Source organism: Malus domestica, chromosome 05 (genome assembly GCF_042453785.1).
Source record: "Malus domestica chromosome 05, GDT2T_hap1".
NCBI lineage: Eukaryota > Viridiplantae > Streptophyta > Magnoliopsida > Rosales > Rosaceae > Malus > Malus domestica.
The window spans coordinates 32,671,021-32,687,547 of NC_091665.1; the positions used below are offsets into that span (position 1 = coordinate 32,671,021).

General features: G+C 36.5%; 1 protein-coding gene and 1 long non-coding RNA gene across 2 annotated transcripts; one reads left to right on the forward strand and one right to left on the reverse strand.

Moving 5' to 3' along the window:
- Positions 1–1,332: 1,332 nt before the first annotated feature.
- LOC139195743 (uncharacterized) lies at positions 1,333–7,826 on the reverse strand. The gene is made up of 7 exons (XR_011580628.1): positions 7,365–7,826; positions 7,195–7,263; positions 7,014–7,102; positions 6,348–6,406; positions 5,559–5,677; positions 4,777–4,880; positions 1,333–1,701 (listed from the first exon to the last, which is right to left on the reverse strand). It is a non-coding gene; the product is annotated as an uncharacterized lncRNA (long non-coding RNA).
- Positions 7,827–12,461: 4,635 nt separating this feature from the next.
- LOC103435682 (F-box/LRR-repeat protein 17-like) lies at positions 12,462–16,245 on the forward strand. The gene is made up of 11 exons (XM_008374084.4): positions 12,462–13,341; positions 13,664–13,765; positions 13,927–14,071; positions 14,186–14,370; positions 14,459–14,563; positions 14,843–14,940; positions 15,027–15,247; positions 15,334–15,400; positions 15,504–15,589; positions 15,711–15,809; positions 15,908–16,245. The coding sequence occupies exons 1-11, from the start codon at positions 12,689–12,691 to the stop codon at positions 15,971–15,973; spliced, it is 1,827 nt and encodes a 608-aa protein (XP_008372306.2). The 5' UTR covers positions 12,462–12,688; the 3' UTR covers positions 15,974–16,245.
- The last annotated feature ends 282 nt before the right edge of the window (positions 16,246–16,527 follow it).

Below are 16,527 nucleotides of genomic sequence, written 5' to 3' on the forward strand. Positions count from 1 at the left end.
AACAAATTTTTAGACAAATTAAGTGAATCAAAACAGATTGTAAAATGAATTTGAATGAAACTTATGGATGGAAGGCTAGCTAGGAGGTTCTTCTCCACACATGTCACACTTGCATACAAAACGATTTCCAGTTGCTTTTCGATAAGCTATGAATACTCAACGCCCCAAATTAACAGTGAATTGCTAATTAACCCTCAGTTTTTCCACAAGTTATTGGGTTGGATGATTGCATACGACAACCCAAAACATTCCCTACAAGTTCCCTACATGAATTGCATAATAGAGATACAAGCAAGAATCATTAAGTTCTATGAAAAACATAAGCATTGACGAGGCACTCGTTACTATGATTTGCATGAAACTTATGCCAAGAATTTACTTAACGTGATTGTGACTAGCAACCTTCATTACTTGTGAATATAAGTTCATAACGATTAGGTGAAACTCCCTTATATTCTAGCGTTAAATTCATGCATGAAAATTAAGCGTGCACTCTTAACCAACATACACAAATCATTTTTTATACGATCGGATAAGTAAATTGAATTCACAACTTATGAATCACAACTGGATGTAATCAAATCATATTGCAAGTATGAACATGGTTTCGAATCACCCCCTAACTAAGAGGGATTTAGTTCCTCATACTCACAAAGCAAAGATACATAAAATTAGACATTAAAATCAAAGGAAAGAAAACACCTAAAATGCTCCAACTTGGGTAGCAAGTGCATCCAAGATTTCTCCTTTGCTTGCTTGCGGCAGATTGCTTTGTGGACGGATTTTTGGGTAGTTTTATGATGTAGAATGGATGGGGAATGGTATGGAAAGGTTTAGGGTAAGTGTGGAGGAGTGTTTGAGGGTTGGAGGGTGGTGGAGAACTAGGCAAAGAGGGTGGAAGAAGGTGGAGTGGCTGTTATGTTTTCTAGGCACTAGAATGGTGTTTTTGGGGTGTTTTGCTACCTAGGGTGAGTATGGACGAATTTCTGTGATGAATGGTGAATATGAGAGTGTGAACCCTTTGCCAAGGGGTGTAAACATGTATATAAAGGCCCCAAAAACCTTAGAGAATCAGGTTAGGCTAGGGAGAATGCACGGCAAAGAGTGTGTGTGGTGTGCAATGGTCCAAGGGTGAAAATGAAGTGATGATGCAAAGTGTGAAGGGTAAAATGGAGTGGTCTTGTAGCTAGGGAGCATGAATGATTGTGTACATTGCATAGAGATGGAAAAGGAGGTGAAAATGTGTCAATAAATGGGTCAAATGTGCAGCAACATGTGGTACACAAGGCATGGGATTCCAAATGTGAATGATGGAGCATCAATTGGTGCATGTTATGGTTGTGAAAGTTGTATAAAATTTTGTGGGTGAAGGGAACAAGAGGTATCAAGCAATTAAGTGTAATAATTAAATGAATTAAAGCATGAAATCAGAAATTATGTAGGGGACAAGAGTGATCAAGCATGGCATGGGAATCCAAATGGAATTCTATGTTGTTTTGCATGGCAATGAAGGCAAGTTGGGGTGACAAATTTTTGGGCTGAGTTCTTCATCTTTTGGACCATAATTCTTCACATTCTTGGCCTCTTTAGTTCTCAAATTCGTCCATCCACTTTGGCCCAAATATGTGACATGCATTCCAAGCTCCATTTTGCTCCAAAATGCTCCAAAATGCATCTTCTTGCCTACTTTGTCCATAAAATCTGAAAACACACGAAAATGACTTTAAACATTAAAATAACTAAGGAAACACGACATAAATGCACAAGAACAAGCCAACTAAGTCGCATAAATATGCTCCTATCACAAACGTATCATGCACCTTTTGATAGAACAAAATGGCTGCCTTTAATTAAAGAAAGTAGCTAACTTAATTAAGTAATTAAAGTATAATGAAATAGCAAATAATAAATAAATAGAAGGTGGTTCTTGAATTTGCCAGAACACGACTGCAATTTGCTTTTTGTGGAGCAAAAAATAATCACAAGGCGACACATGAATTTTTGGACAAAAGAGGACAAAAACACCCTTGAGGTACAACGGGATTCCTACGCACGAGCAGCGGGCAATCATCTTTCAACCAAATCAAAAGTGCCTAAAATAGGTAACAAATTCAAAGTTATTTTATCCATCTTGATCCTATATTTTCCACAAGATATAAATTACATAACCCCCAAAATATTTATTCCAAAAATGTGTTGATTAACCAATTAATGGATTAATTGCCTAATTAATCCATTAAATCACACATTAAACCATAAGTTACACCCCATGCCCTACATATTGACTCCCATTTTCACCAAATCCTAGTTCCATACTCTTGCAAAACTCCCAAAAACTCTCTAAATACTTTTCTCTCTAAATTCTAACTTTAGCATCGGAGGTTCATCGGCCAAAGCCCTCCCCATTCATCGTGGGCGCGTGAGGCTCTTGGCCTTGACCTAAGATGTTAATTGTTTTGTAGGTACAATTTTATCCAAGAAGAAGAAGGCAGAAATTTGCATCCACACTTTTGATTAAGGTTTTCAATTTTCAATTTTCAGAAGGTGATGAACCGAATCAACTCTACCAAAGAATGTTTTGATGCATAGGGGTGCTAGGTCGATGATGGTTGTTAAGAGATTAAGTATTTTCTCTATGATGTAATCTCATGAGCTTATAATTAATGAATTTATCTTTATCAAAGTAAAAATAATGCTTAGTACCATGCGGATTAGTTGAGATATTATGATTAACTAAATACGTGATTCTTCCATCTCACCTAACTTTTTAATAATATGTCACTCGATCATTATCGAGCATGTACGGGGGATGTGTTATTTGTTTCAAACTTTCAATTGACAATTTATTATGCACTAGCCGCGGCTTGGCCTGACCTTTTTACTCTGATACCACCTGCCATGGTGCTAAAAGTCCTTCAATCCTTAGGGCAGCATGTGTATCTGGAATACGGGTACATATATTATGTATCATTATACGAATGGAGAATATATTTTTTTACAAGTATTATCTCATTTGTATAATGACATATGACGTATTGTCCCGTGTTCTCAACATTTAAAAATCTCTCCTTCGTACGGTGGTTTTGCAACAAAGCAAATAAATAAAATGTACACAATAATAACTGGTAAGGCTCACAATCTCAGTCTTAAATTTTGAGACTTTAGACGCTTTACCTGAAGAAAAAAAAGTAAAAATATAAAAACTTAAATTACTTCAATATTGGACATTTGACATATTGTAGTTTCGAACCAAATCTCTTTAGAATATAAAGAAGATCTTTGTCTCATGGTAACATACTGACATGTTATGGTTCGTTATAAAAATTTTGTTATTAGGTTAACTATAAATTTTACTAGTTTCTAGTGATTCATTTAGCATTATTAAATGACAGATGTCTTGGTTAAGAACTTGAAATGCGCTAGAATGCCTTTATGCGTGATCCTTTGCTATGTCTGCAATGGGTAATACCTCCTTTCCTCTCTTACTGAGACTACATAATGTTCTTGTCAATTATGGCATATGGTATATGAGCATGGATTTTGAATTCATAGGTTAATTGTACTTTAACAACTTACGTAAGACATAGTTTCGATTTATTCTCAATGATTACGAAAAATTTGACAGATGAGCCACCGTTACTTACACTACAATAAAAGAGGACATGAATTTTTCATCGCATATCAATTCTTTTGAAGTTTTGCCTCTCCCTCTATCCCTCTCTTTCTCTCCGTCATCGATCCGAAGCTTCCATTTTTCCACTCATAAAGAGAGAAAGAGATATGAGGCGGACTGTCGGATAACACGGGAGAGGAATAGCAGATGATATTGGGTTTTATGGGAAAAAAGATATATAGGCCGAGTCAAAGAGGAGTTTGTTCGTAAAACTTGACATTTTAATTTTTCTTTTATTTTTAATATTCTAGCTGTTATAAAATAATCTAATATACAGAGGGAAAGATTTGAATTAACAATAAAGAAATGAATTAGTAAATGCAAAGGAGAATCAAGAACAATAATGGTTGGGAAGAGGTTAGGATGATGGAATGAAATATCATCATGAACGAGTATTTTTAAAGAATGACCATCATATGTTATAAGTCATGCATTTTTTGAATTTTCTCCAATATTTCAAGTTTTTCTTAACATTTTAAAGCGTATACGGGTTGCGTAGTACTTATTCATCCTCACAATTTATATTTAATTATCACACATTTATAAAAATAAGTTTGCTTTGTATAAAAAATAAGTTTGCTATGTATAACCCATCATGTAAAAGTCGTTGACAATCACTTGTGTTGTCACCCATTTGATCTTAATGATGCATGTAAGATATGGAAAATGAGTTCATGATAAAATTTTAGAATAACAGTTCCCATTTTCAATCATTTTCCCCCTATTTTTGATTGGCCATATATAAAAATAAAATGAATGAAGCCTAAACATCATAATTCAGTTGTCACAACTCACACTTTTCAGTACCGGGTGCTTTTCGTTAAAGTTCCCTATAAAAAATAAGCCCCTATTTTTTGTATTAGATTGTGATCAAAGAACAAATACTTTTTGACACATGCCGATCCGAAATGTCCATTAGGATTTCAAATCGAGATGTGCTGGCCGACACCTGGAAGGTGACGAAGCCATAAAGTGTGATGATGTGGAAAATTGTGAATAAATTTAAACCTAAGAATGTCTAAATACCGGAGTGCACCGGTGAGCGGGAATTAACGTGACATTAGAGCATAAGTAAGTACAGAAGAGTGAATTAAGAATCGTACCCTCGAAATAATCTTCAATACTAAGAATCGCCACGAATCTTCGACGATAAGGAAGCTCATCTACTAAAACTTGGAGGGTGAAAACAAGACAAAGGTGAGTGGCCCTGCAAATATAATTTTAATAGAAACCATATAAAATATTATAACCCATCGCTACAACACCAGTATAATTTCCAGAAAAAAATATCATAATTATACCACCAGATAGCATCTCATCAGCAATATCAAATAATCATGTGGTTAATAACTCATACTAGTACGCAAGTCAAAGTCACCTATGATGACCTATACGACTTACCCATATCTCATCACATATACTAGTTCATCACATATGCTAGCTTATCACATATTCATCACATATGCTAGCTCGTCACATATTCACCACATATGCTAGCTCGTCACATATTCATCACATATGCTAGGTCGTCACATATTCATCACATATGCTAGCTCATAACATATTCATCACATATGCTAACTTATCACATATTCATCACATATGCTAGCCTATCACATATTCATCACATATGCTAGCCTATCACATATTCATCACATAGGCTAGCTTGTCACATATTCATCACATATGCTAACTCATAACATATTCATCACATATGCTAAATTATCACATATTCATCACATATGCTAGCATATCACATATTCATCACATATGCTAGCATCTCATCACATATAGGCTAGCATCTTATTACATATTTCATCATAAATATATGCTAGCATCTCATCATATATCATCACATATATGCTAGCTAATAAGTCAGAGTCACCTTTATTGACCTGTACGACTGAATCAATATCTCATCAACATGCTAGCCAGTCAATATCTCATCATCCATATCTCATCACATATCTCATCAATATATTAGCCGGAGTCACCTCACGTGACCTGTACGACCGAGTCAATATCTTATCAACATGCTAACCAATCAATATCTCATCAACATACTCACTAACATCACTATCATTAACATGTATTCATCTGAAGCTTACTTGAGCGTTCGCGACATCATTTAGCACTTCGAAGCATTCACAATAATTAGGTTCAAGTAATACACATATGAATATATCATGATGCAATCTAAAACTCAACTATAACATAGTATTCCTATATATATATATGGCATAAAATGCATAATCCATAACGCCCTACTCCCGAACTACTTATTTTCGGAGATAATTATAAATGAAAAGCCCAATTAGATACTAGTTTAATTAACTATCATTACTTACATTTCCTTACATCAATTTCCTGATTCTTCATACATTAATTTATGACCAATAATTAACCACCAAATCATAAGGTTAAATCTTATATTTTCCACCAATGTCCCTCACATTACTCAATTCCCTAAATAAGGCTATTGTCTCTGTTATTTAGTCTAATTTATTATGTGGCTGCATCTAACGTCTCGTTAGACTGCCTACGTATCATAATTAGGGATCAAGCTATTCGTAGTTCACAATAATTAATTGTAGGTAACATGCCCAATTCACTTTAGAAGCGTTTGAGGAACTATCAATTATATACCTATAATAAAAGGAAAAGACCCACTCACCTGGAGTCCACGCTATGATTCTCTAGCACGCACATCGAGATGTCTCGAATGATTGGCGTCTGGAACAATTATAGAATCACATCTCAGAACTCTCATCAATAGAATACGTAATTCACATAAAACACATCCTCAAAGACATTCTAAAATAGTTTGAGACCCATTGACCATAAGTCAATCGTCGATCAAAGATTAACGGTAGGGTCTATAACCCTGTATAACTCGATTCAGAAGATCCGCATATTAGATTTTCAATCCGCACTTCCAAAGATACACATTATGCTTCTAGAATAACATACTAAATTTTAATTGCGATCCAATGGTCGGATTTCCGCCAATTGCCCGAATCCAAGTGGCGGTTAACATTTATTTTATAAATTTACACATCCAATTCGGGAAGATCCGTACGTTGGATTCATGATCTGTAAGTTTCTATGGTCTTCAAATATTACGTACTATAATATATTAAAGTTTGGTGATGATCCAACGGTCGGATCGTCGATTACTATTCTAATCAAGTGGTGGACCTTAATGGGACTTCGCCGAATTCTGCAGTTTTTGCAGATTTCCTGGGCGATCTTTGGAACTCCATATCTCACTTGTTGTTCAACCAAATTCAACCCATAATATACCAAATCAAAGCTAGAGAAATGTAGAACACGATTATACCAGCTTGGAGTCCAAATGGTGGCCGGAAAATGGTCTGAAAGACGGCTGTCAGCGGGAAAACTGGTAACTCGCCGGAATTTTTGGGCAACCTTTCAACGTCCATAACTTTATCAATACTCAATGAAAACATGTGATTCAAAAATGAAAATCATAGTTCTCAACGAGACGAAGAGATTGGTACCTTAAACAATAGATATCTTGCCATTATTTGGCCGGAAAAAGCCTCGAAAGTGGTGGAGGTCGCCGGAAACTGGGCAAACTTTAAATCGTTATAACTTTCTCATTTCTCCACCAAATTACACGATCTAAACATGAAAATTTATCTACACAACATGAGGAATTGATTTATACCTGTGGCCAAGTCCAATTTAGCCAGGAAAGGCTCAAATTTCACTTAAACCCGCCGAAACCCTAGAAAAGGTGTGCTTTGATTCGGCTTCCAATTGAACTCCGATGCCTCCAACACTGTTTGGGCTTTGTTCCTGGGGTTGAGGGAAGTCTTTTTTGTGGTGGTCATGAACAGTGAAACTTGTCGGAGCCACTGGGAAAAGGGATAAAGTCGCCTGAACACTTGTGGGTTTGTGGCTTCGAACTGGGAAAATGGGAAAGAAATTGGGAAATCTAACACAACCAGGATGTAGGGCTCATCAAGGGCTTTCCATGGACACCAAGATCACCCAAAACGGAGTTCGTATGAAGGGAGATATGGCCAGGTCAAAAATGGTGGTTCGCGGGTCAAAAATGACCCATTTCGGGTCCCTCCTTTCCCCTCCTTCTCCTCCTCTTGATTGGGCATCTCTTAACCTTTTTAAAAATTTGATTGGTGGCCACTCCCAAAGGTGGGAGTTCTAATAATTTAAACTAAACTTTAAATAACCAATTTCAAATGTCCATAACTATATCGTTATAATCCGGACTCGCAAACGACTTTCCCTTATGCGTTTGTACCAATGAGTACTATACAAATACGTCAGAAGAATAAGTCATACGTTTCTCTAGACAACGATCAACAGAAATCAAAGTCCTTGCCTCTAAGGCATTTTCCTTAATTCACGCTTTTAAAATTTATAAAATTGTAAAATTTGGGACGGGTTGTCACACTTTTACACTCTTTTTGAATCATTTAGATTCTATAACATTCAAAATGTGGAGATATAAATTAACCATGTTCAATAAGATAAGGACATATGAACTTTATGCTCGCTACGACATTTTTACACTTTACGTCATGGGTAAACCACATATTACTCCAAAACACAGCATATGTCTGCCATCTATGCCTTGTGGGTACTAGGTTTTTCGGCCTACTATCATATCAAAAGTGTTTCGTGCCCATGATATATCATGCCACTAGGCTATACTTGGCTCAATGGTGGAAGGAAGTCGACTCTTCACATTATGTTTGGACAAGAGAAATAAATTTAGAATTTAAATAAAAGTCAAAATTTATTAATTGACATGCACCAGTTTCCTTATTTTGATTCATAAACATAGAAATTTAGAATTTCCTCGTGGAAAAAAAAAACTTGGAATTTGGAACCTCCAATTCCTAAGTTTAAATTTCATATAAATAGGTGTCATTTCTCAATTTATATGATTAAGAGTTTAAAAATGACAAAGTCCGTATTTAATTCCATTATTCTTTTAGGTTAACCAAACAAGAAAATTAACAAATTATAGAAAATAAAATCCTGCCATTTCAATATTATTGTTCTTTTGGGTGTCAAACACGCCTGCACTCTTACCAACATGGACCTTTTAAAACTACTAGCCGACATGACTGCAGAGATTGGTCTACACCATCACTAGCAAAACGTTATGGTCTGCTTAGTAAGGTTTGCAACCTCCCCTCCCCGCTGCCTAGGGTTCAAGTCTATAAATAGCCAAGTCAAACAAGAAAAACACAGGAGAAACGGTAATCGCCACTTATTACTCATAACTCTCTCAAGTTCTTATTTATCTCAAATACGTTTCTGACTTGGGCATCCGATACTCTTTGGTAGATACTCTTCCCTTTTTCTGGATGTTCTTCAATTAGGCTAACGGTGCTTCTTATTTTGTGGATGAACTTTTGTTAATTCAACTGTGTACGAAATGTGCATACACAGTTACATAGAAAAATGACATGGAAGGTCTTAGTCATTAGATAATGTGGAGTCTGACATGTAATATAATCAATAATGTAATTTTGCTGGCATAGCAGGACTAACAAATGAAAATATGAGAATGGATGTATAACTTCCAAGATTTTTTATTTTCATAAATAAACGGAGAGAGTAAAAGAAAGACAAAACCAACACTTTGAGACGATTCAGTTTTTCACAGTGAATAGTTAGTGGCGTTTGATGATCCTTTCGTTTTTTGTTTTGGTTTTCAGTTTTTACTTTTATGAAAATTAAAAACTAAATTTTTAAATTTTTTTGTTAAACGATAGATTTTATTAGATTAAATGTTAAATTAGCCACAAACGAGATTTGAACTCACATCGGCATGCAAAAGCTCAACGAGGTTTAAAAAAGGGAAAATGATTTAATTTCTACACATTTTTATTATCTTTTTTACACCCATGTTTATTTTTGTTTATTGATAATCTGAAACATGTATTGAGCAGAGCTACCGAAAATTGAAGGGCTGAACTATTTTTCATCTCTCAACATCTTTGAAAGGAGAAACTTTTCAATTTACTCGGAACACAAGTTGTTATGGCACGTGTCAAATGTACACTAAAAAATATATTCTCTCTTCATTTACATTTTAACATTTGATGTACCGACTGGTGCGTTGTGAGAACGTGAAAAAATTGTTTCATATGAAAGGAGCAAGGAGGGGGTATCCACTTTGTTATTTGTGCCTCCAGCAACCCATCGTTGTCATCGTGATGGAATAAGTTTCATATCCTCAGATGAATAAGAAAGTTCAATTCAAGGGAACATGTAGAAGAATACGCAACTTCCATATGGACCTGTAATAGTGGCACCGATTCTTTCTTTCTAAACTACTATCTATATATAAAGGCCACACAAAAGGTGAATAATGATTTTTTGCATCAAGCCTCAACATAAATATTTGGACAAAAATGCCCTCAAGATAAAAATCTTCAAAGACATCTCAAAATAATGCATCAAATAAGGCAAGGGCATTTTCATCATTGTAATAGAGTTTTTTTAATAATTAATTTTTGGCACAGTTTTTTTTATTTTTTATTTTTAAATAAATTAGTGCTTCACAATATGCTAGCAATAATGTGATTCAATTTCTCTATTTTTAAACACGTTCAAAACATCTTAAGAGGCGTGTAATGCCGATTATAAAAAAAGTCTTTTGCACGCGGATAATAATGTGATTAAATAAGTTGCAAATGATTGTTTTTATTTTTATTTTTTATAACAAACGATATTATCTACACTAAGGGGAGGGGGGCTTAGCCTCACAATGGGTTAACAATAATGTGATTCAATCAGTTGTTTATTAAATATTATTTTCTCTATTTTAAACACGTTCATAACATCTTAGGAGGCATATAATGCGGATTATAAAAAAAGTTTTTCGCACGCGAATTATAATGTGATTAAATTAATTGTCAAATGATTGTTTTCTTTTTTTAAACAAACAATATTATCTACACTAAGGGGGAGTGGGGGTGGGCTTAGCCTCACAATAAGCTAGTAATAATATGATTCAATCAATTGCTTGTTAAATATTATTTTCTCTATTCTTAATGTAAATCCTATAGAGACCGATTTTATTATGTGAATTCAGCTGCTTTTATTGGTTTATTAGGGGTTTCTTCTAGCATGATCTAAAATTATTCATTTACTTCAAATATTTGACTTTCCTTTTGTCAATTTACACATAATTTAAACTAGACCAACTGGTGAAGATTTGAGGATAACAAACTACTCCAAAAGTTTCCGTGCACAATAGTTATGGTGTGTTTAACGTTGGTTAGACTAAATTTAGTCTTATTTAAGAGCCTGATACTCGAGTTCAAATCTTTTACATTTATTTTGTGTGTAGTCTATATCGTTACTTTATTTTGTGCTTGAAATAGGAGCGTGCGGGGTGTACTTGAAGTACTGAAAAATAAACCGGTATGTACCAATTAAATTATATACTTTGTCTAAGTTTAAAGCGAAATATGAATTAGTCATTAACAAAACTTCTCTCTTCTTCACAACTAATTCATTTATCGCTTCTATAAACATTAAAACTTATGCGTTATCTACTTCAATCCGATCATAGCCACCAAACGAGTCATGCAAGATGAGGCCCGAGAAAACCACATGAACGATGACCCAAATGGCTCATGCTTGCTAGCGGTGAGTCTGGTGACACAAGAAGCCCATGGTGGTCAGTTCCTTTCTTAATTTTTTCCACCTTTTTACTGTTTTTTTCTACTAGATAATAGTTAGGTGAGGAGGGTTCAAACTTCGAAGGGTTGATCGATTTGCATTTGCCAAAAGTCACGTGGCTTCTTGGCTTTTGTTCTTGAGCTGCAGTATTCGCTCGCTCTACTTTTGCGTATCACGTTGCACATTGCTGATCAATTTTAATTTAGAGATATCTGTAATTTTTTAGATGGTTGCTGATGCACACAATTAATATTTTATGAAATAAATTTATTAATTGACGTAATATGTATACATAAATTGTCACATCAACAACAACAAAGTCTTTTTCCAATAAGTGAGGTCGGCTAATAAATTGTCACATAAGATGGTATATAAATTCATTAATTCAATCTCGATAGACATGAAAGTTTCAAATTTATCTTTTTATTTAGAAAAAAAAACTCAAATTTAGGAAATAGGGAGAGCTTATCTACGTGTACATTGTATGCAAATCTATTCGATTTCAATTCCTTGAACTTCCAACGACAACTTCCATTTTCAACAATTTTCCCATTGTTATAATCAACCTATGATCTTTCATTCTGCACTGTTTGTGCATAGTTGCCTTATTTCTTTCTTGAATCGGACGATTCATAGATGGGATCTATTTGAGCCGAGTTACCTTTTTATACATGCATACGTTCATGTCCCTTCAAAACACTTTCCGGCTTTTGGTAACCGAATAAAAAAAAGAAAACTTTTTGCTTTTAATACTTTTCTCAGTTATTCGAAAGATATGCGTTTCTAACCAGAGATGCCATACACGCACAAAATGCTACACAACAGTTGAATTTTTTCAATGTTATTTTTTAAACAAATTGGCCGAATGATACTTGTACCGACGTCATATATTATGAAGTATGGATAATATAAATTTATGATTACAAGATCTAACCAATTTAGATCCGATCCTCCAAAATCATGCTTGCCATAAAAAGTAAACTAATTTCCAAAATTAAACGCGGGGAAATTTCGATTCTTGAATTGCATTAATTACAGTAACATGTGCAAAAGAAATTTACAGCGATAAGGGCATTTTCCACCCACCGCCAGGGTCACTTTCGTCATTTCAAACCTTTTTACGCAGGCAAAGGCAGCCCTCGCTCCGCTCCTCCGCATTATTTTAGTGTTTCAAAACCCGCGCGCGAAATCCCGCTTTTTTCTCCCGCGCCTTCCCACCACTCACGCGCCTTCTCCCTCTCCTATATTTCTCTCCTCTCTCACTCTCTCAACCTCTCTCTCTCTCTCTCTCTCTAGACATCTCAATCTCCAAAATCCAAAACCATGCAGCAGCGCCACCACCAACCCCCAAACCAACCCCATTTCTCCGCCGCCTCGGGTCCCGCCACTCCGTTCGGCTCCCTCGCCATCCTCCCTTCTTCCAGCTCAGAGGCCAAGCGCGGAAAGAGGCGCGGCAGTTACAGCTGCGGCCGATGCGGCCAGCCGAAGAAGGGCCACAAGTGCCACCTCCCCGCCAACTCCACCGCCGATGAATCGTTCGTCGATGAGGCGTCCTCTCCTTCTCTCTCCGTCACCCGCCCCCCTCCGCCGCCACGTCTGCCCTACTCCCACCTCCGCCGAGCGCTATCGTTCGATGACGATGTGGATAGTTCTGGATACGGCGGAGGAGGCGGAGACTTTGACTCTCCGGATCCGGACCCTGACGAGTTCGGAGACTCCGGGGACGATATAGATTTGGCTACGGGTTTGGGCGGTCTGCCGGCGAGCTGTCTTTGGGATATTTTGAAGAGGTTGCCGCCGCCGGGGCTGTTGTCGGCGGCGATGGTGTGCAAGGGGTGGAGGGAGACGACGAGGAGGCTGTGGAAGGCGGCGGAGATGCTTAGGATTAGGGTTCCGGCTAGGGCTCAGGTCGGGTTTGTTGGATCGGTGCTGCAGAAATGCCCGGGCCTCGTGAACCTCTCTCTTAGGATGGAAAGGTATTGCTGCTCTCTGTTTCAGATCTAGGGTTTCATCTGACAGATCTGCTTACAGCGATGAGCTTTGAAGACTAAACAATCTAAACCGAAAAAATGAACTCGATCTGGATTAAAACTGAAATAAAGGAAAAAAATAATAATTAAGGGATCAAATGAATTGGGGTTTTGATGAATGCAATTGGTAGAATTATAGTGATATGATTTGATCTATAAGGATTTGATGTGATGCAGCATTCTTTTTCGGAATCAGCAAGCTACATTGTGAATTCTTGTTATTTAAATAATGCATTGCGTTTAATTTGATAAAAATTTGCTGTTGCAGTGATGTGGATGCAACATTGCTGGCGTGGATTACATTTTCATGCCCAAATCTTGAGTTCTTGGAGATCAATACTACCGGAAGCGCTATCAATCGGATCACCGGGTATGTTTCCTCTTCTTTGTTACCTTCTATGTTCCGTTTTTCGCATGTTTAATCGTTACTGTTGTCTTAAACGATAAACCATTGAGCTACTGTTGTATTGGGCATTTAGATTGGTATTGTTGGCTGATTAATTCAATCCATTCCATGATTTTAAACTACAGTGATGAACTGGGTCGCTTCGTTGCTGATAGACGATTACTGAAAAGCCTTCAGATGGAAGGTTGTTCTAACTTGGGTGGATTTGCTCTCTGTTCATCAAGTCTTTCTACAATTTGGCTTTCGGGTCTTCACTCCCTCTCTAAGATGGTGATTATTTTTCTCTTTCCTCTTTGTCTATCATGTAGTTGCTGATTTGTTGTTTCTGTTTCCATTTATTGTTAAAAGACTTCTCTTTTACTAATTCACACTCCCTTTTCACAGGTTTTCAATTGCCCCAATCTAAAAGAGATTTCTGTAGACTTTTCTCGCCAAGAAAATGATAGTACTGATCTTGTTACCATGGCTGACGTGCTGGGAAGGAATTGTCCAAGGTTACAAAACATACACATTGCATCAATCCGGCTTTCCAACGCTGTTGTGCTTGCCCTTACAGCCGCAAAGCTAAGGTTTGCCGCTGAATTTGTTTTGAGACTAATCTTATCATATAAATTTGCACAATTAGTATCATGAAGATTGTTTGATCATGCCATCCAGGGGGTTGAGAATGCTTTCTCTTGTCCTTGGGTCTGAAATCACCGATGCCTCTGTTGCTGCCATTGCTTCGAGTTACCAGAACTTAGAATTGCTAGATCTGAGTGGGTAAGTTTACAGTCCTATGGTTCAATTGCAATAGTCTTTGAAGTTAAGATTTGATTGTCTGGTATGTACAATGTTTGATTGTAGTGTTTTATTGCTTTGTAAAACATCTCAATCTATAGGACTAGACTTGAACATTAGAGAAATGCTGCTTATGATCCTGAAAGCAGAAAACAAATTTGTTTAATGAGCATAGTTGGATATGTATAGTTGAAAATTATAGCTTCTCTCTACTCATTCTTTCTTTGAGATGTAATGTTTGGCTCTCCACTTTGATTACAGATCTAGCATCAGCGATAGTGGCATTGGAATGATTTGCAACGTGTTCCCTGATACTCTATCGAGACTACTCGTTGCTCTTTGCCCTAATATCAGTTCAAGTAATCACCCAGACCATGGATAAAAACTGATAATTGATTAGTTTCACAAAAACTTTAGTTCACTAACTGTTGCCTGTACTATTCAGGTTTCATTCAATTTGCTACTGCACAACTGCCTCTGCTTGAACTCCTGGACTGTGGCATGACCATATGTGATCCTAATTCTCCCCTTTCACCCTCTGATGAAACCAATGCCCGTGAACTCCCCGAAGCATCCAATGCCAAAGTACACCATAGTTACCAGAAGCTGATTATCAAACATGCCCGGTTGAAAAAACTGAGCTTGTGGGGTTGTTCTGGTTTAGATGTGAGTTCCTGAACTAGTACAAGTTAATACTGAATTTTGTTTTCGTATAGTTTCTTTTCTGGTTCTTAATTTTCAATCTGATGCAGGCTCTATATTTAAACTGCCGAGAACTCAATGACCTGAACTTGAATTATTGCAAAAATTTGTACCCAGGTATCCCATTTGATCTCCTCACCTTCGCTAGGGTTTCGATCAATTCTTTATATGGTGAATTTATTCTTATAGTTTAGTGATTGTTGTTTGTATTTATTCCCAGAGAGATTGGTGCTTCAGTGTCCCAAGTTAGAAAATGTGCATGCATCAGGTTGTCAAGAACTGTTGATTGGGGCCATTCAGAGCCAGGTAAATCACAAGTTTCCTCTCTATTTGGACACCGTTGATCGGTTTTCTAAGTTCTAATGTCAAATCAAACCCATGTAAAGGAAGCGATCTGATCTCGCATTTATTTTGTATTTGTTTGTAGGTTGATAACAATGCTGGTGCGGATAACCTATTACCATGCAAGCGCCTAGCTGATGGCTCGAAGAGGGTTGGGGTGCCTCATTTTCTCAGCGCTGCACAGGTAATGCCCAAACTCTAAAGTTTCTGCTCTTATAGTTTTGGATCATCCCTATATACATTTCTGTAAACATTTATGGTTTTCGTTTGTTTTCGTTGCAGCCATCAGACGATGATAAGAAGCGAAGAAAGATCGAGAGGCGGAAGTGCAGTGTGCTTGTATTGTGAGCAAGCTCTTGTTTGGTGCCGTATTGGTTTGACAAGGCTCTGTATTACCCTGTAAACATTATGTTTTATTATCCTTAATCTCATTAGGGTTGGGGGCTGTTGCCTTGTAGTCCTATTATTTGCCTTTTCTTTCAAGAGAACTAAATGTTGTTTTTAGCTTCAGAACTACTTAGTCCATTTCCAAATTGGAGAGACTTTGGAACAGGCGGCCTAGGATTTTATAAATTGTTTTATTTGGGAAAAAAAAATAAAAAATTTGTTGTTTTAGTGCATTTTATGTTCTATTTTATTTAATTCAACTACTAAAAATAATATATATTGATAGTTATGTCGTCAATATTTATATATATTGATTGTAGATTAATCTTCCTTTTCATACAGTTAGAATATTACATTAAGCAACAACGTATCTTTAGCTCTCGAATTATATAGTATTCCAAAGTAGTATCTTCAAAAAATGCATTTGTAGGGTGGGAGCAAGTTGTAAATATTTACTTTAAATGAAAATAAGGGGCATGCATGCACATAAGCAATTCTTTGGGTCTCATACATGT